Source organism: Chrysemys picta, chromosome 9, assembly GCF_011386835.1.
Source record: "Chrysemys picta bellii isolate R12L10 chromosome 9, ASM1138683v2, whole genome shotgun sequence".
NCBI lineage: Eukaryota > Metazoa > Chordata > Testudines > Emydidae > Chrysemys > Chrysemys picta.
Genome location: NC_088799.1, coordinates 94,496,519 through 94,516,508, shown reverse-complemented (window position 1 = coordinate 94,516,508; position 19,990 = coordinate 94,496,519). Strand labels below are relative to the sequence as shown.

The 19,990-nt window shown below is 40.4% G+C and overlaps 2 protein-coding genes across 2 annotated transcripts in view; one reads left to right on the top strand and one right to left on the bottom strand.

Moving 5' to 3' along the window:
• Positions 1 to 830: 830 nt before the first annotated feature.
• On the bottom strand, positions 831 to 5,257 carry EOLA2 (endothelium and lymphocyte associated ASCH domain 2). Its single transcript, XM_005298998.5, has 3 exons — positions 5,119 to 5,257; positions 2,929 to 3,223; positions 831 to 1,194 (listed from the first exon to the last, which is right to left on the bottom strand). The coding sequence occupies exons 2-3, from the start codon at positions 3,179 to 3,181 to the stop codon at positions 977 to 979; spliced, it is 471 nt and encodes a 156-aa protein (XP_005299055.2). The 5' UTR covers positions 3,182 to 3,223; positions 5,119 to 5,257; the 3' UTR covers positions 831 to 976.
• Positions 5,258 to 7,698: 2,441 nt separating this feature from the next.
• Positions 7,699 to 19,990, top strand: part of MAMLD1 (mastermind like domain containing 1) — a 345,220-nt gene continuing 332,928 nt past the window's right edge. Inside the window, exon 1 of the mRNA XM_042851117.2 lies at positions 7,699 to 7,839. The gene's annotated coding sequence lies outside the window, so the exon portion shown is untranslated. The remainder of the gene's footprint in view (positions 7,840 to 19,990) is intronic.

Here is a 19,990-nt window from a genome sequence, read left to right as displayed (position 1 = left end):
GGATAAAAGGCACATTATAAACTTAAACTGTTATAAAGAAATTGCATCATCCCACTAACGAAATGTAACCAGCACTGGAAAGCACAGCAGCACACAGCAACACCAGCTAACTTCTTAGGGTAGGAGGTGAAGGAGAATACTGTACAAGAAATTGTAATGGGAATTTGAATAGGCAGACTGAATCCATAATTTGAACTAAATTTAAAGGGAAAGCTAGATATTATACTGCATGGTTGTGTTTTGTTACTACCTACATATGTAGGGGGAAATGAAATGCTTACAAACATCTGGGCAGAAATTCATATTTTATTTCAAAATAAGACCTATGTCCTAGAATAAGAGTTGTAACCTACTCTGAAACACTGATGCTGAATTTTAATTTAATCCTCCTTTAATCCAAAACTTAAACACATGCTTAACTTTACTTACATGAGTAGTTCTTCTGAAATTTAAAAATAAATAAATATAGGAGTCAATGAGACTATTCACATGCATAAAATCTTTCTAGGACCAGGGTCCGAGTTTTTATTTACAACAAATATAACTGAACACTTTTTCATTCCATTATCATCCCACAGCCTGATGCAGCCACACCTCCTTTTAGGTTTCAACATTTAAAATAGGTACATCTATATCTCAATATATTTAAAAAATTAAAAAAAAACATTTACAATTGTCCATGTGTACACATACAAGACACTTAAACAATATAGACATCAATAATGGTCGTTACAATGACATCTCTTCATTAGTAGGTAGAAAAATAATTCCATACATTTTCTCATTATTTCATCTTCTTATTACGGAGTCACAAAAAACCAAAAAAAACTCAAATCAGTTTTTGCCTCATATCTATTTCTATAAAAAACATTCAAGAAGACAGCTTGGGGAAAAAATAAAATTCACCTACATATATGAAGCTAAACTAATGACATCTGACACTACAACTTTAGACTCAGGTAGGCTCAAATATAGCTTAATGTTCCAAAGGGATCAGTTCCTTTGGGATATCCACTTGCCATACATCTTTGCCCCCTTTAGCAGGAATAGGTTCCAGTAGCCATCTTGGATTTGAAACAACAGTCAAATATTTCTGCTCCAGGCTAGTGAGTACAGCTTGATTTTCCAGCTCCAAAATCTTTTCAGGAGATAAATTTTCTGGATACTGTGAGGTCTCTCCAATGTCAACTAGCCCTGTATTATAAATGCAAAAGTTACTTGGCAGGTTAGTTCCCCTCCCCAACAGAAGTTTTCCAAAATAAATTCTCAACAACTTCCCAGTCCACATAAAAAACAACTAATTTATATTATATGAAGGTCTCTACATCCAATATACACACCTTAAACAACAAGTGTCAATCTCTGCAAAAGGCAGCCTATGTGACTCAAGATGAAAAGAAAGATGAGCTGAAGCATGCAGCTATAAGATTAATAACTCAGTGCAATGTAATTCTGTTAAAAAGAAGTTCTGCAACTACTGAGGTATTATTGAAAACTTGGGAGCCAAATTCAGCCCAGGAACAGCTCCTCTTAAAAAAATTGAACTGTGCCCACTTATAACAGCTGAATTTTCCCCTATTTTATTAAAATATCAACAAAAGAAAGTAAAAGGGGTACTAGACAGCAGGAACTTTCATATCTTTCCGTGATTAAACATTTTTATGAAATAAAGGCCAAATAAATCCTCAATCCTTTTTACAGTTTAGCATGTGATTTAGGCAGAGATTATAAATCTACATACACCTCTACCTCGATATAACGCTACCCGATATAACACTAATTCAGATATAACGTAGTAAAGCAGTGCTCCGGGGGGGCGGGGCTGCACACTCCGGTGGATCAAAGCAAGTTCAACATAACGCGGTTTCACCTATAACGCGGTAAGATTTTTTGGCTCCCGAGGACAGCGTTATATCGAGGTAGAGGTGTACTACCTAACAATTTTCAGTATTGTACAGATGGAACAATATTTTGGTTTATGTGATAAACTGTTCCTAAGGAAATAAAAATATTAAAATGAAAATGCAAGAGTTGGTCGGACAAAAGAATTGATATAGATGAGGCTAAAAACAAAAAATGGATACAAACTTCACAACTACACATACAGTACATCTACTTCAACATAATTTAAAGCAAAGAAACAACACTTCTGTCATAATTTTGTACCTCAGTAATAAACTTCTCCATTGCCCAAACAATAAAAAACAATATTTGGAGTATTCAACCATTTGCACAATTGAAAGAGGCAGCCATCAAAATAATGTAATAACATGATATGAAAAGCATGCCATGACTTCATTTAACTATAGGAGCACTGTAAAATAAAAAAGGACTCAGAAGCTCAACATGCAAGTAAATACATGTACAATCAGCATTTTTAGTAACATAAATTTAGCATCTGGCCCATTTTAGACCCTCTCAGACTATTACAAGCTGGGCAGAGGGTGCTGGCATTTGAAAATTTAAGCCCCAATCCTGCAGATACCTATGCATGAGCTTTACTTTGTGTGTGTAAAGTTGTCTCATTGACTTCAGTGCCACTACTCATAGAACCTAAAGTTAAACTTGTACATAAGTCTTGGCAGGATTGGCACCTTACAGTCACTTTTCTAAGTTCAGCTACTCTTTAAGATTTCATATACTGCATTACAACTTTCGGCCCAAATATGACCACATTTCCACCTACTCAATCTCACTGATATCAATAAGGTTGCACAAGTGGAAAGGACAGCAAAATCTAGCCTTTTGTATTTATTTGGCATTTTATTTTTAATGTTTTTGTGAACTTCACAGCACCTCACAAAAAATTACAAAGTTATAAAAAAACTGTCTAGAAACAGGTTACAAAATTTGTGCTTAAGAAACTGTGTTTACAAATTTAAAACATGCTTAGGACTGCGTGCAATAAAAAAGATCAACATTGCTTACCAGCAATAACTCCTCTGCCAAATTTTTCCCCTTTATCTAGTAACTCTTGAACTTGTGTAGGTGTCATGCCAAGTCTATTCAGAAGGATCTCTTTCCATGTTTCATCTTCCCAGTCCTTAAAAGCTATGTGAATAGCAATAGTGCAGTTCTTATAGTCTACCAGCAAAGGACGCCAACGAGTCTCTATTGTTTTGACTTTGTTCAAAACCAATCCAGCATAGGGTTGCCGGAAGGAAAGACAGCCAAATATCATCTTTCTTCAGAGTCACTCTTTACCTTATATTTCTCTCATATCCTGTTTAGTTTATGAAGGGGGAAAAAAATTAATTAGTTTAGCACAACACCCTAACGTCCAGGACTTGAAAATCTATCCAGCAGTGGCCACTGAAAACTAATGCATCTGCCTGCACAACAGTCTTGGGAAGTTTTGCAAAATATTCTGATTATTCAAGTCACTGTACCTTCAGAATGTCTTAGAATTTCTAGAAAGCAATAGTGAGTTTTCAAACATTTAATCTGTCTTGACACTCCAAAAATTAGATTATGATCAGTTACACTGGTGTCTATTATTATTTGTATGGTAGTGGCTAGAAGCTCCAACCAAGATCAGGGCCCCGTTGTAACAGGGCACTGAACAAACACAAGAGTGAGAGACTGTCTCTGCTGGACAATGTTACAATTTAAACAGACAAGTCAAACAGAGGGTGGGAGATAGGAAATATTATCCCCATTTTACGTGGGGGAAAGCCTTTGGTAGAGCCAAGAACTGAACTCAGACCTCCTAAGTCCTAGTCTAGTGCTTTACTCACAAGACCCTTACTAAATCAGATGTTACTCTGTCACCGTAACTGAGATCAGAAACTAGCTACAGATATTTACAAATAGAAATTAAACTTTTCCCATTAGTTTTCAGCCCATGTCATGGAGAATGTTTCAGAAGAAAGAAGCAAAATGCAAGACATAGGGACAAGAGTGGGAGCAGGACACAAAACGAATCATTAGTCTTGAAGGTTTGGAAGAATAAGGGAGGAGTTGGAAGACAGGAGAGCTGAGAGGCAGGAGCTAAATTGTCCTGTGCCTTGTAGGCAAAGGCAAGAAACTAAGAATCGAATGAGGTGGGCCTGCGAAAGGCAACAAAGATATTTGAAGAGGGTTTGACCTGCCCAGAGTGGCAGACAAGATGGAAATATGCTAAATCTAACTATAACTATGTTTGTTTTTTCAAACACAATGAGAACAGTATGTTGATGGGATTTACCCTTGTTTGTTTACAAATCAAATGCTGGGGCACTGTGCTACAGAGCAGGAAGGCCAACATGTTAGAACAACTAGAAAAGTCCACCTTTGGCAAGAAGTAAACAAACAGCATCCAGGGGAATTAAATGTTTAACAATACTGTACGCTCAACAGTATGAGGTATTTTCGCTAGCACAGCAAATTCATTTTATACATGGTATTTATCCTGACAGTGCCCAGTAAAACTATTACTTAGAATAATAATAATTTAAAAAAATCATTCAAGTTGTCTCAGACAGGAGAGCCACTTGCACCATTCATATGGGGGCTGTTCAACACCCAGCCAAGTGCTGACTCAGGGCCCCTCTCACTCTTCATACTGGGGCTGCCCCCCCCCATCAAAACTCAGCCCCCCCACACACTCTTGGGTTCTCCCCACCCTCAACTCAGCCCTCACCCCACCCTGGGGTTCCCCCCATCAACTCAGGGCCCCCCTGACCCTTGGGCTCCCTCCCCCCCATCAACTCAGGGCCCCCCTGACCCTTGGGCTCCCCCCCCCCATCAACTCAGGGCCCCCGTGACCCTTGGGCTCCCCCCCACCATCAACTCAGGGCCCCCGTGACGCTTGGGCTCCCCCCCATCAACTCAGGGCCCCCCTAACCCTTGGGCTCCCCCCCCCTATCAACTCTGGGCCCCTCGCACCCTTAGGCTCCCCCCCCCATCAACTCAGGGCCCCCCTAACCCTTGGGCTCCCTCCCCCTATCAACTCAGGGCCCCCCTAACCCTTGGGCTCCCTCCCCCTATCAACTCAGGGCCCCCCTAACCCTTGGGCTCCCCCCCCCCATCAACTCAGGGCCCCCCTAACCCTTGGGCTCCCCCCACCATCAACTCTGGGCCCCTCGCCCCCTTCAGACGGGGGTTAAGACCCGCCCAACGCGCTCCCGGGGCCCTCACCCATCGGCTCGTCGCTTCCTCCGCCGCCCGCGTCTCTCCCACGCGCTGAGGGGTCTGCAGTGACTCTCCCGCCGCTGCTCCTCGCCACCAGGCCTCGCCCCTCCCGCCGGCCCGCCCACAGCCGGAGCGGGGAGTGCGCAGCTCGGCGGAGCTGGGGAGGCCGCGGCGGGGTGGGGCTGGCGCGCTGCTTGGCCCTGCTCTGAGGGGCAGGGGGAGCGACACCCCCCACCTCGGCTGCCCGTTTGGTGACAGCGGGAAGAGACGCCGGGGGGTGCTGGGTGTATCCGAGTTCAGGGCCCCCGCCCTGCTCAACCCCCCTGGGCCGAGCCTGCGGCAAACGAGCTGGACTCAGCTCGTCTCCATCGCTCTTGCCTGGGGCAGTGACCTGACCTGAGCGGGGACCCCGGTGCCTCGCTTTCCCCTGACACCAGCTTGGGTCCCCCCCCCCCGGCTCTGGGCCCCGGGTCCTTCCTGGGGGGCAGGGAGGATGAAGGTAGCAAGCTGGGGTAGCCCTGCAGGGCTGTGGGGTTGTTGCCTTGGAGGGCACTAGCTGGCACAGGGTGGTCTTAGGTAATAGCAGGGAGCCTCTGGATGCTTGGGCCTGTTTCTGCCTCCAGATACTGTGGTGTTTAGCGTTAGATCAAACCAAACAGACAAGTATTGATACCGTCAGATAGTTCACCCCAAAGCACTCTTGCTCTGTAAAATCTGAACATCAGAGGTTGAAGTTTATTCAGCACTAGACTTGTACACAGCTCTTTGCATCTTCTGGCGGTATTGGTTAATGGTTGCTGGCCAGTTCCCCTGTGAATCAGCTGGTTTTGCCTCTCTTCTGCCTGCCTGCTCTGCAGCCAGGTTGGGCCTTCTCTAGACTAAATGTTGTCTCTTAAAATGCCCCACTATTGCTACCAGCGGTGGAGCTCCGCTGGTAGTATTAACAGGGGGCTTATTGATGTAAATTGTCTTCTGGTAGATTCTGGTGCTTTAACCATTTACTACTCTGGTTAAAATGCTGGCAGATGGTCTTTGCTAGCTCCTCCACCGTTGCAGAACTGCACTGGTGTTTGCAACAATGGGCAATTTTAAGAAAAAAAAAGTAGGAACAATCTTACAATTTGAAAAGTTCAGTAAATAGAGCAGGATGAGAGTGAGTCAGACTGCTGCCAGCCAAGCAGCATCTTCCCCGTCCCTCCCTGCTAATGGTCCACTGATTTTTGGGTGAGAGAGAGGTCTGTAGGGGGCGTTGGCTCAAAGTAGACAGAAAGCAAAATATGCTTTCAGGAGAGTCAAAGAGATCTAGTGGAAGGTGCAAAAGTAGAAGAGTGAGATCAAGGGGGATGGGAAAAGGTAGAGGAAGCCAGAGGAGGAGGAAAAGAGAGGGGAGGACCTAGGGTAGACCTGGAAACAGACAAAGGAGAAGAAATAGTAAGAAAATAACAGCTTTTAGGTTCAGTTAATTTTATCTTATTTGTTCTTCCATTTCATTGTATTTGTCCAGTATGTGCCCCACAGCCACATGAAAGGGATAGTGTTGCACTGGGGATTTGAAGGTGAACTGATAATTAACAAATAATTGTTAGTAAGTAGCATAGGATAACTCAGCACAGTTTCAATTAGAAAGCACAGTGTTTTTGTTTCCCTCTGGCCAACTCCTTTTCGAAAGGATACCCCAGCAGATACTGCGCTCAACCCCATAGGAGTCTGCAAGGGAGATCCTGTTGCTTGTTTTTGTAATTTTGAAAGTGAATTTTTTACTTTATACCCTCTTGCATTTCCAGTGCTAATAAAAATTTTGGAAATAGGTATGGAGAGATTTCTGTTATTCCTGTAAGCTCCATTGTGGTCCAGTTATGACTTTGAGGTCTCTTTGGGATGTCACCTAGAATGGAAGGCAGTGACACAAAGCGGGGCGGGGGAGAGGGCAGGTTTAAATAACAAATATAAGGCATGCCATTTTTGTTCTGTTTAACTGGGGTATTCAGCACGTATTTTACTATTATAGTTGACCATATGTATTATTTTAAGTTACATGCCTTAGACATGCATCAAAGTGGTTGCCCTGCTGCTCATTTTCATAGGGGAACTGAACAGCAAAAATAAAATTAACAAGATCTTCCTGAGCTAGTACCTGGTGCTGAAAGTGGGGAGAGAGCGAAAATGATCTCCCCATATAAAGAGTTTAGAATTAGTCTAGTTCCTCCCTGCCTTATATAAAAAAGGGAAAATAATAAAGGGATAGTCAGTTTCCCTGTGCAGACAGATCCAGTGTAAGAAGGCTAGGTACAGATGGAAACTAAATAATCCTAGTCAGGTTCACTATGCAAGCTCTTTACACATGAAGCCTGGGCAAAGGAAGAGAAAAGGGATGAGGAAAAAGTGGCTAGTAGGAAAAATTATTGACTGTTTGCAGGCAGAATTAGAAGAGGGGAAAAAAGCAGAAAAGAAGGAAATAAAGGAAAGGAGAGAAATCAGAGACAGAAAGAAAAGATAGAATGGTGAGTTAAGGAAAAAATTATCATCAGATCCAGTGATGATAATGTGTCAGTATCACCTCTCCACACTTGCAACTGGAAGTTTCAAAGTAACTTTTAAAATTATGGGGACTCAAAGATGGAGAAGGAAAGATGATTTTTCTAGAAGTCAGAAGAAAAATGGGCTACTCCTTCAAGTATCCGAAGAAACTGTCACCCAGAAAGTCATCGAGGTTCCAGGCAGCAAAAGGTAAGACCAAAGCGACATTTTCCTATGGACATTTGTGTTTGTGGATGCAGGCTTCTGAAATTAAATTAGTGTTGTGTGCTGTAAACAGTGATTTGGGAGGAATAGATTGTGCCCTCTTGCTTTTTTGATGTAAGTTGTTCAAGTAGTAGCTGCCTTCACTATAGACGTCCACTGAATAGCTGATGTTCTAATGAAAATAACCCTAATCTTAACCTTGCCACATAATTTTAATTGCTGAGGCTATTTATTATCCTTGCTACCATTTTCTGGGATTCTTACTGTTTTTCAGTATCCCTCCTACTGCAATATTTCTAGTGTTCTCCACAGTATTCCATATAGGGTCCTACAAATCCTTTTTACAATGCTGTAATGACAAGACAAAATAAGCGACAAATTTAATGTAATTGTGATTATTTAGGTTTTTTTATTTTAAATGTTCTTTAATTTTAGGTTATTTCAGTCTTATTAGATCTGTGTGATTAGTGCAAAAACCTGTTGAATCTGTATGCAATTGCAAGTATTGCTTTATTGCTTTTGCTGTTATTATTTCTGCTATTTTTCCACTGCAGTAACTGCTACAAATGTGAGGCCAAATTCCTCTCTCTGTTTTGTGAAAGAATGTTTGGATTTACATGCATGTAACCTATAGCAGGATTTGGTCCAATATCATTTGTGTTTGATTGTATAAATATAATGCCTTGTTTCATGATCTAGAGGGAGATTTTTAAAGACACCACAGGGAATTAGTCGTCAAATTCTCATTGAAAGTTTAAAAAAAAATGAAATGCATTTTAAATTTTTAAAAACAGACGTGGTTATTGCCATATAAGGTGAGTAAATGTTATGTAGAATTGTCATATCAGATATATCATATTAGCTAATCTAGTCCAGAAACTTCTTTTCTATGGGTCAATACTGGATGATTCATTGGAAGGAAAACAAACAAACAAAAACAAAACCCCAGCACCTACCTAATACCCTGAGCCTGCAAAGATTTATGTTACTTATTATGGTTTACATTTATGCACTGAGAGTAGTCACATTGGCTTCAATATGACTATTCAGTGTTTGAATTTAAGCTCATGCATAAATCTTATTAGGGCTTAATTGTACAATGCTGTATACAAGTGAGGAAATTCTTTCTGATGCTGACAGATGATCAGATTATATCTAGGAGCTTGAGATCTGAGAATCCGTATCATTATTTTGGCCAGCATGGCTATTAGTGTTGGTAAAGATCATTATATTAGCTAATCCTATGTAAATCATGGTACGGTATTTGTCTTGATGACCTACTGCAACAGTGAATTCCACAAGTTGACCTATACACTGTGTAAAGAGGTATGTTTAATTTTATTGGCTCTAAATTTATTTCTCTTTAATTTCAAGTGTCTCCTTATTCTAATATTATGGGAGAAGATAAAAATAATCATATAGTCCCCATTATAGAATGTGTTACTGCTTTGTGTGGAGCTAAAACTATGCCCAATGTATGATTTATTAGGACTCAATTCTGATCTCAGCTAGATAGGCAACTATTGTTGTGTTTCTTGTCAGACCTGCTCAGTGGCTGATTTTACATTATTCAGTACATAACAATACATGCTAGGATAGCTGAGGTCAAAATCAGGTCAAGCCACTCAACAATATGTTACAATATACATCTGATTTCAGAAGTGGGTCAAGATACACAGCAATATGTGCCCATGTATCTGAGGTCAAAATTGGATTTTCACTTGCTAATAAATCAAATCAAGATATTTTTTAAAAAAATCCTACGAAAACACATTTTACACAGTGATAACCATTAAATATTTAGTATACACCAGCAGTTACCTCATATTGGTATCTGTACTGGCAAGTTTCATAGAATATCAGGGCTGGAAGGGACCTCAGGAGGTCATCTAGTCTACCCCCCTGCTCAAAGCAGGACCAATCCCCAACTGGTCCTCTCAAGGATTGAACTCACAACCCTGGGTTTAGCAGGCCAATGCTCAAACCACTGAGCTATCTGAGAGACCATAGTTATTTTCCTGTGTTTAGAACGGGAAATAATTGTGACATCTGAAAAACTGATGGTATTATTAAATATTCACATGTCCAAAGCTGCAATCACAGCATTATCTGGGAGCTCAGCTGTGGTAACTGTAAAAAGTCAAATTCTGTTCTGTAGAGGTTTATTTACCATGCCATGCTCAACACTGTAGTATCTGAGCACTTTCCGGTAGTGCATTAAGCAATGTGACTAAGATCTTGTCGTGTGTTCTGTTCCCTTATCCTTTCCTGAGAGGAAGATGAATGTACAGTGGAGTGTTTTCTTTTGGTAGGGTGGGTTTTTTTATATATAAATATACCTGTTGCTATCTATATAATAAGATTCCAGGATTGTCACTGTCATTTTGAAGCTATAGTGTCTGTTTAATCTGTGTGAAGCGATGGAAGCAGCTACAATCATGGTTGAGAGCTCTTTCTGTGTAGCAGTTTCAGGATTCACGGTCTGTTACTGTCAATTTTTTAAGTTCTCACCCATTTGCAGCTCTTTTTATATACAAGACTTTATGAATTACACCTGTGCGAAAGCATGGGCTTTTAGCTATTAGTGTGTTTATTTTAGAGAAGGCAGGTCAAAGAAATGCGTTTTCAACTTGGAGTGGTAAGTGGTAACGTTTGTGATGGTCTTAGTTCCTGGGAGGGACGGTGGGTGGGTACATTCCACAGTCTTGGATCACCTTTGGAGAAAGTTGTCTCCTGAACACTCAAGCTTTATTCTTATTGTTGAAAGTTCATTTGTGTCAGAGGAGCATAGTTGACTTATTAATTGTGTGCCTGATATTTTTTAATGATACTGGATAAAATTTTCAAAAGTCCCAGTTTCAAAATTTTACCCCCAGCTTTGGGCCACAGTTCAGGAGAGCATTTAAGTATAGGCTTAAAGTCCATTGACTTGAAGTGCTGTCTAGAATAGTGATGTTTTCCTGAATTGGAGCACTGGAGAGGTGCGGAATCTTCAGGGTTTGTGGTATGCCTGGCTTTATTGTATGCTTCTAGCTCTTTTGTTACTTCTCTGCCAGGCCTTCCTCCATGTCTATGCTCCGTTTCACATTAGCTACAGGAAAGGCGCTTTGGCCTGTATCAAAAATTTATTTGTAAAGCTCTTTGTTATGGAAGAAAAAGAGTTTACTCCATCAAGTTTGGCATCCTCCTCAGTGCACTGAAGGGACGAGTCCAGGGAGATGGAGGGCCTGCTGCTCTACACAGCTGTCACAAGATACTATCATTAAATTTTTATCCTAAATCTTGCAGTCAAGCACATCTAACTCCATCTTCTACATTCTGCTAATTTAATGTAAAAAACAATCATAGTGGTGGAATTTCCAGAATTGAGGAAGGTGTCATCTGATATACTCAGCTTGCCAGTAACTCTGAATTCATCAATAAGAGATGTCTTGTACTTGCTTCAAAGGAGTTTAGGCTAATCAGATAAATAGCATCAATTAAAAAATTCCAGAACTTTGTACAATGAAGCCTGTCTTAAGTACCTGTTCTGGGGACTAATAAAAAAATCATTTGCTTAAAGGAGGTGATGTGTGCCATATAGGATTCTAGCTAGTAAATGGTCTGCTAGAAAAGGTGGAACAAAATTGGACTTAAAAAAGCCAAATCTGTTAAATAATAATATTATATATAAAACCTCAGTTCAAACTGTTTATACAATTTCACATGATTTTTATATACAGATAAAGTAAAATTACAGTACTAAAAAGTGCTTTATTTAAAAACTAGGTCATACAGCACAATATTTCTTTAAATCACGTATTTTGTGAGAAACTAAGGACTGTTCTATAAGCATTTTAGTCAGTGTGTCTTTAATTTCTGTGAATGATCCTAACATTTCCACATTTAGTTGCTGCAGAGCAAACTTTATCAGAATGTTTGACTATTCAGAAAATCACTGACATTATTATCCTGATCAAAAGTTTTAGGGTTACGTGTAGTCATTCTGTTACTTTCTTTGTTGGGCCTGTCTTGTAGTAGATGACTTCTGGGTACCCTTCTGGCTCTGTCAATCTGTTCTTCACTTCAGCAGATGGGTATCGTCGTTTAAAGAATGCTTGGTAGAGATCCTGTATGTGTTTGTCTCTGTCTGAGGGATTGGAGCAAATGCGGTTGTATCTTAGAGCTTGGCTGTAGACAAAGGATCGTGTGATGTGGTCTGGATGAAAGCTGGACGCATGTAGATAAGTATAGCAGTCAGTAGGTTTCCGGTATAGGGTGGTGTTTGTGACCATCGCTTATTAACGCTGTAGTGTAACAAAGAAAGTAATAGAACGCCACTAGCCGTCACCTACAGCTCTCAACTAAAACCTCTCCAGCGGATCATCAAGGATCTACAACCTATCCTGAAGGACAATCCCTCGCTCTCACAGACCGTAGGAGACAGTCCTCACTTACAGACAGCCCCCCAACCTGAAGCAAATACTCACCAGCAACTACACCCCACACAACAAAAACACCAACCCAGGAACCAAACCCTGCAACAAACCCCGGTGCCAACTCTGTCCACATATCTATTCAACGGACACCATCATAGGACCTAACCACATCAGCCACACCATCAGGGGCTCATTCACCTGCAAATCTACCAATGTAATATATGCCAATCTGTGCCAGCAACGCCCCTCTGCCATGTACATTGGCCAAACTGGACAGTCTCTATGCAAAAGAATAAATGGATGCAAATCTGACATCAGGAATTATAACATTCAAAAACCAGTTGGAGAACACTTCAATCTCCCTGGTCACTCAGTAGCAGACCTAAAAGTGGCAATTCTTCAACAACAAAAAACTTCAAAAACAGACTCCAACATGAAACTGCAGAACTGGAATTAATTTGCAAACTGGACACCATCAAATTAGGCCTGAATAAAGACTGGGAGTGGTTGGGTCATTACAAAACCTAAACCTAATTTCTCCCATACTAATTTCCCCCTACTGTTACTCACACCTTCTTGTCAACTGTTTGAAATGGGCCACTCTCATTACCACTACAAAAGTTATTTTTCCTCCTGTGGTATCCTACAGTTAATTGAATTGTCTCGTTAGACTGACCTCACACTTGTAAGGCAACTCCTATCTTTTCATGTATTTATACCTGCTCCTGTATTTTCCACTCTATGCATCTGATGAAGTGGGTTCTAGTCCACGAAAGCTTATGCCCAAATAAATTTGTTAGTCTCTGAGGTGCTACAAGAACTCCTCGTTGTTGTATTTTTTTTTAAGGAAATATCTGAGAGTGTAACTTTATTGATCAGTAAAGTCTGATTGTTTTTGATACCTTGTATGTTTCACTAACACAGAAGTAAAAATGGTACAGCTAGTGAGTTACGTTATCTACTCAGAGGTTAATTCTTGTACTTTTAGGATGCTATTACACAGAGATTATTCTTGTCCTCTGCATTTTGAAAAGTCATAGGAAGGTCATTGATACAGGCTGCAAACCTAGCAAGTTTATTTAGAAACAACTTGTGTAGCTCTTAGTAGCAATCTTTTTTGGTTGAGATAGGTGGCTTCATGCTGAGGTAATCTGCAGAGGAAGAAGAGATCATGGTAATGAGCTCTTCTTCCCCTGCTGATTATTAGGTCCTATTCCACAGGCAACTCTCAATGCAGTCTGCTGCTGCATAAAATATTTTTAAAGATAAGGCTGGATTAACTCCCCTGCCTGGTCATGGATCCACAGCCAGAGTTGGTGACCTCTAAAATATTGAAAACTTATTTTTTGAATGTATGTTGATTCCTGCCATGAAGGGAATATTCTTACCCCATCTAATTGATGCGCTCCATCCTGGTTCTTAATTATTTTACCCTTCTTCGGCTGTCTTGCACTGCAAGGTGTGACAAGGAGTAATAAGACTTCAGGTGGAGCCATTTCTAATTACTGTAAAGCGTCTAATAACTTCTGCATATAGCTGTAACATGAATGCCCAAGTGTATTTTCTTAATAACATCTACTCCATATGAAACTCTCTATCATATTGGGGTTCCCCGCTGACTTCTTCTAGAATCGCATCAGCACCTTTTGATCCAGTCCCAACAGAAGACATCTAATGAAAGAAATTTTTTTGAATTGCCTCAGCAAATTTGAACTAATTGTGAAAAGAGATACCTGACAAGGATTACAGGGGGAAAAAGGGCACTAGGCTCAGGTGACTTGGATTCATACATTTTCAAGCTGGCCGTACATGTTCTTGCATAACCTAAGTGTTACTTTTAATCCTTCACAACAAGTACAACTTTTCAACAAAGTGGAAGTACAGATGTTACCTCTCCTGAATTCAGTGGGAAACTCGCAAGCTTTCACTCTTTCCTGAAAAGAACATGCCACCTTTCTGTGGTCAGTCCTGTACTAGCTGGTTCCTTCTCTAGAATGTTGTTTAAGGCAGCGCTAAGCTGCCTTTAACAACACAGGGAAGGACATTGTTAAACAGCTCAGGAAAAGCTATCTTTCAGATGATATTGCTTGTAACTTGTTTTACTCTTCAGCATCTAAAAAGCTTTGAAATAAAATAGGACTTTATAAAAGAGATTTGCCCATATTTTATTATTAGTGAGCTGCATTTTTACTATTGTGATAATCTGACACATTTATAAACGTTAAGCTTATTCCTGATGGATTGTTTAATTCTGGTGGCTTGAGTGGGTTGCTATACCATGGTTAAATCTCTCTTGACACTCTGTGGTAGATTTAAGTGAATCTCTAATTTCTTTCTGTTTTGCTTCTTTTAGCAATCATAGATATAGAGAGAGCTTCTGTTGAATTTAGTGGTTTACATTCCTGAGTGTTTATACTCTTCTTTTTTAATGTTGCTGAACATATGATTTTTTTTCTTATATAATTATATTAAAACTTCACAATGTATTTAAAGTGCATCATCTCATTTCTTACCTTTATTCCCTTTCATCCTCAGAGATGCATCAAGTATATGGGTGCATAGTTCTCTGCACTTTGGCAGAGGTGATAGTTCCTCCTTAACAAATGCACTATGATTTTCCTCACCAGCTATGTGTGCGTGTCTGAGGAGATGAAGTGACACCCTCTCATGCCCACATTGAAAGATAACCAGGTAGGTAATACCAGGTGTTTACATAGCTTTGGTTTAAACTTTTTTTGTAATACCTTGTATTTTAATAGGCATTCCGTGTACAAAGTGTTCTATGGTAGAAATGTTTCATTTTAGTACCATCAACAAACAGAAATGAAAACCAAAACAAACTTCGTTTTACCCAAGAATCTTAACATTATTTTAACTATCAAAGAAAGAACATTATGTGTTGAGGACTTGTATCCCTGACATTGGGTGTACCTCATAAAAGACCCCCTATATCACAGTGCCAAAGCACAGAGGTGTAGGGCTGAGATCTTAAATCAGAGTTTCCTTCCTTTTGTGTTTTTGTTTTCCTCCAAACCTTCATATTTCTTAAGCATTTTTTTTATTTATACAAACTAGGGCCAAATTCTCTTCAACCCCACTGACTTTTCCTTTTCTGTCATTTCTTAGTTCTCTTCAGCATTCCCCTAGGTGGCACCATGACCCACAGAACAAGAACTGTATGCTTTCGGAACAAGTCGCTACTAGCTAGTGGCAGCTGTGCTAGTGATACAAACATATTCTCAATCATTTCCCACCCTCTGCATTCTTTCTCTTAATCACCAAGAGGCCACTTCTCAAATTTCTCAAACAAGCAACTTTTTTAGTTGTGAAATCAGACCTAGAGCTGATGATGGCCAACTAGGTTAGAAATGCTGGTCATCAGAACGGTTTCAGAGTAGCAGCCGTGTTAGTCTGTATCCGCAAAAAGAAGAACAGGAGGACTTGTGGCACCTTAGAGACTAACAAATTTATTAGAGCATAAGCTTTCGTGGACTACAGCCCACTTCTTCGGATGCATATAGAATGGAACATATATTGAGGAGATATATATACACACATACAGAGAGCATAAACAGGTGGGAGTTGTCTTACCACCTCTGAGAGGCCAATTAATTAAGAGAAAAAAAAACTTTTGAAGTGATAATCAAGCTAGCCCAGTACAGACAGACAGTTAGATAACAAGTGTGAGAATACTTACAAGGGGAGACAGATTCAATGTCTGTAATGGCTCAGCCATTCCCAGTCCTTATTCAAACCGGAGTTGATTGTGTCTAGTTTGCATATCTTTTCTAGCTCAGCAGTTTCTCGTTGGAGTCTGTTTTTGAAGTTTTTCTGTTGTAATATAGCCACCCGCAGGTCTGTCACTGAATGACCAGACAGGTTAAAGTGTTCTCCCACTGGTTTTTGAGTATTTTGATTCCTGATGTCAGATTTGTGTCCATTAATTCTTTTGCGTAGAGACTGTCCGGTTTGGCCAATGTACATGGCAGAGGGGCATTGCTGGCACATGATGGCATATATCACATTGGTAGATGTGCAGGTGAACGAGCCCCTGATGGTATGGCTGATGTGATTAGGTCCTATGATGATGTCACTGGAATAGATATGTGGACAGAGTTGACATCGGGGTTTGTTACAAGGATAGGTTCCTGGGTTAGTGGTTAGTGGTTAGTCATCAGAACGTGGTCTTTGTACAATAAGTGACATAGCTTCATTAGAATTAAGAATCAATTAACTCAGTTTAAAAGAAAGCAATTAGGTCTCTTATGTAAAACCACAATTTAGCCAATGTAACATTCTTACATTACCATGGGCACACAGGAAGGAGGTCACTGACTCCATAATAGAGTCTGGCAAATAACAGGCCACAGATTTATCAAACTAAACCAATAAAGCATAAATGCTGACAATCCTGGCAAATTTTACAACCTGCTTCAGGTCCTGCTGTACTAGCATGGAACATCAGTTCCTCACTCCCAGGTCCACTCTCCAAGTCCTGTATCACAACCAATCTGACCGTGCTTTCAGTACTTACCAACGTTGCTACTGCTCTTGAATCTCTCATTGAGCTGTTGATTTTCCCCAAGCCCCTCTGTACAAATCCCCATCAGTGCCCCAGTTGTGAGCTTGTTTCCAGTGTCAGGAGTGTGTGATACTCCTCCCTCCTAGACCCACCAAGAATGGGAGTCAACAAGTCCTTCACATCTCCTTAAATATGCCAGGTTAACATTGCCTGGGCTGTGCAGCAGTGCCAAAGCTTGTTTGCAACTACCATTGGAGACTGAAGTAGAAAATGGCTGCTCCACCAAAGTCCATATGCCATGACTGGCTAGCGGGCCGGACAGCCCCCATTTGGATACTGAGTATGCTTTCTCCTAGAATAGCTGCCTACCAGGATTAAGGAGTCTGATCTTCCCCAGCAATGGGCTGCTTTTTGTCTTGTCCCTACCTTTGACCTGTCCAACTAGGGGTGGCCTTACCAGGAGTTAAACTCCTGCTGGCATAGCATTCAGGGTCACTAACTCAGAAGCCTTCCCATCATGTCAAGGTGCAATCCCTGGCAAGGGACTATAAAAAATATCCCTATAAGAGAAAAGTTGAGAAAATTGTTAGATAATTTTGTTCTGTGACCATTACTGAACTACTCAAAAGTGGATCTTACGTGACACCTAAAGATTGCAAATACATTAGGGGCCTGATTGTGATCCCAGTTACACTGACAGGGTAATTAAGGATAACTCTACACCATTAACCAGAACAAGAGATCAGAAATGGGTCCTAGAGGTATCTACTGTAAAAAGCCTCACCGGAATGGTATCAGTGCTCCAAAACATAACCTGAATGCAGCAGAAAAGTTTCCCATGAAAGGTTGTCTGTCTTTGCCAAGTAAAAATATTATTCCAAAATGGAAGCAAGGATCCAGTAATGAAATAAATGTCAACAAGTCTCAAATCCTAAAATTGATAGCGTGTGGATTGTCATTGATTTTACCAGGGCTCCACATGGGTGCAGTTTTCTTCCTGTTGCACCATCAAGTGCATAATCAGCATGATGAAAACTCCTAAATGATAAGAACATAAGAATGTCCGCACTGGGTTAGACCAACAGTCCCTCTAGCCCAGTATGCTGTCTTCTGACAGTGGCCAATGCCAGTTGCTTCAGATGGAATTAATAGGTCAGGCAATCACTGAATGATCCGTCCCCTGTCGACCATTCCCAGCATCTGGCAGATAGAGACTAGGGACACTCTGAGCATGGTGTTACATCCTTGCCTGTCCTGGCTAATAGACATTGATGGACCTATCCTCTGTGAACTTATCTAGTTCTTTTCTGAACCCTGTTATAGTTTTGGCCTTGGGAAAAGGTTGATGATTGATGACATTTCCAAAGCCTCAAAAGAATACTGAAGAGTCACCAGCTGAAAGACCTAATGAAAGAGAGAGAATAACAAAAAGGACATTTCAGTAGTATTTTCCTAAAGTCAATGTAAGTTTCCCATTAACTCAGCAAAATGGCGGTGGCTTCGTTTCCTCATTCTGTAGTCTGTTTCTTTGTACCTAGTGTTTCTGAGAGGACCAGATCAATGATGTGTAATAAGTAGTGATATTTATGTCAGTTCATATGTACAGAGTAAATAAAGAGTAACTCCATTGAAATCAACATAGTTCTCTTATCTTGTTCTGTTTAACTGGTTCCTACGGAGAATACTGGGAAGGGCATCACTGGAGTGATATCAGTGCTCAAGAACTTGGTTGCGCTTTTGGAAAAATGACAACCCAGACTCACCCCAGAGACAGCCTACTGCCTCTGTGATGTACCTAGGCATCACTTGTCATGGACAGAGAACGCTTGCTCAGCATCAAATTCAGGTCCCTTTTGTGGCAGCACATAGCTTTACCGCTCTTTTAATGGTCTTTCTCAAAGAGAGCTGATTTATATGATTGCCTAGCAAAGCAAACTCTTACCAAGTTACTTTCCCTCTCTGTTTTCATAAAACATTATTCTGTAAGTTGTAATCCATTTCCTGAAAGAGGATATTCTGCTGAAGCTAAATTTTGGTGTCACTTGGTGCCTTGGATCAGCATTCTGTTGGTCAGAAATGCATTGCATATGTGCCAACTTCGCTTCCAAATATTTATTGTGGTTCCAGTTTATGAAGTCAGAACAGGAACTAAGTACAGAGAGAAAGTGCAATCTCACATGTTGTCCCTTTTGGCTGCAAAAGTGCTAGTTCTGGCCGGAGAGATGGCAATATAAGTTTTTGTTTTTAACTTAATTTTTTAAAATAGAAGGTGGAGTGGATAACAATGGTGGGAGCTTGTGAAGAGGACGACTAAAGAAGCTGGCTCGGCCCCATTCCACGCCTCACACTTCCATACAGAAAACTGCCATTTGGTAACAGCCAGGCAGGGGTCAAGTTGTGATTACTGCTGCTAGTTAGCTATGAATTGTGTACCCAGCTAGTCTACTCTGAAGCATCCTATTATTTTTATCTTGTCTTCCCTCCCCTTACCCCATTTTTTTTTTTACATTCGCATTAATGTCATGTCCTTTCAGACTGTAAGATATTTTGGGCAGGAACTGCCAATTAGACATTGTACAAACATATCCTTATCCAGTGGACCCACCAATTTGTTTGAGGGGGATAAGTTCTACCTATATAAATGTTTAATAATGACGATGATGATGATAATATGAAGGACCAGCATGATGATTATTTCCAAATAAAGAGGAACTGTAGGGCTGCTCAAGAGAACAGACAAATCTAGAATGGGTTGGTTAAAGGTCTCACTTTTTGATCAATTTGCTGATTAGAACCTTGGTATTAGGCTGAGGTGGGTATCTAGAATTTTAGCTCCCTGTATTGGACTGTAATGGTAGCTCTCAAGTTTTTTGTAGAATTTTAATGTGAGCACTACAAAAAATAATAAACTTAATACTCCTTCTGCCTGCAACTCTTAAGTTTTCAATGTTCCCATTTCCCTTACATTATCCTGTTGTTTCTTCTATTCCACTGGTTTCCTACAAGACTGACAATTTTACTTTTGAAGCCTAGGGTTATCAGAAGTTTGATTTCCTCTTATTTAAGGGAATTGATTCATGTGTATATTCCAGCATTAGCATTATGTTTAATCCATGATTAATGTTAACCCTTCTTTATAATAATGAATAATCTTCCCACAATTTCTTTCTCCATCATTCTTATCATCACCTTTGTT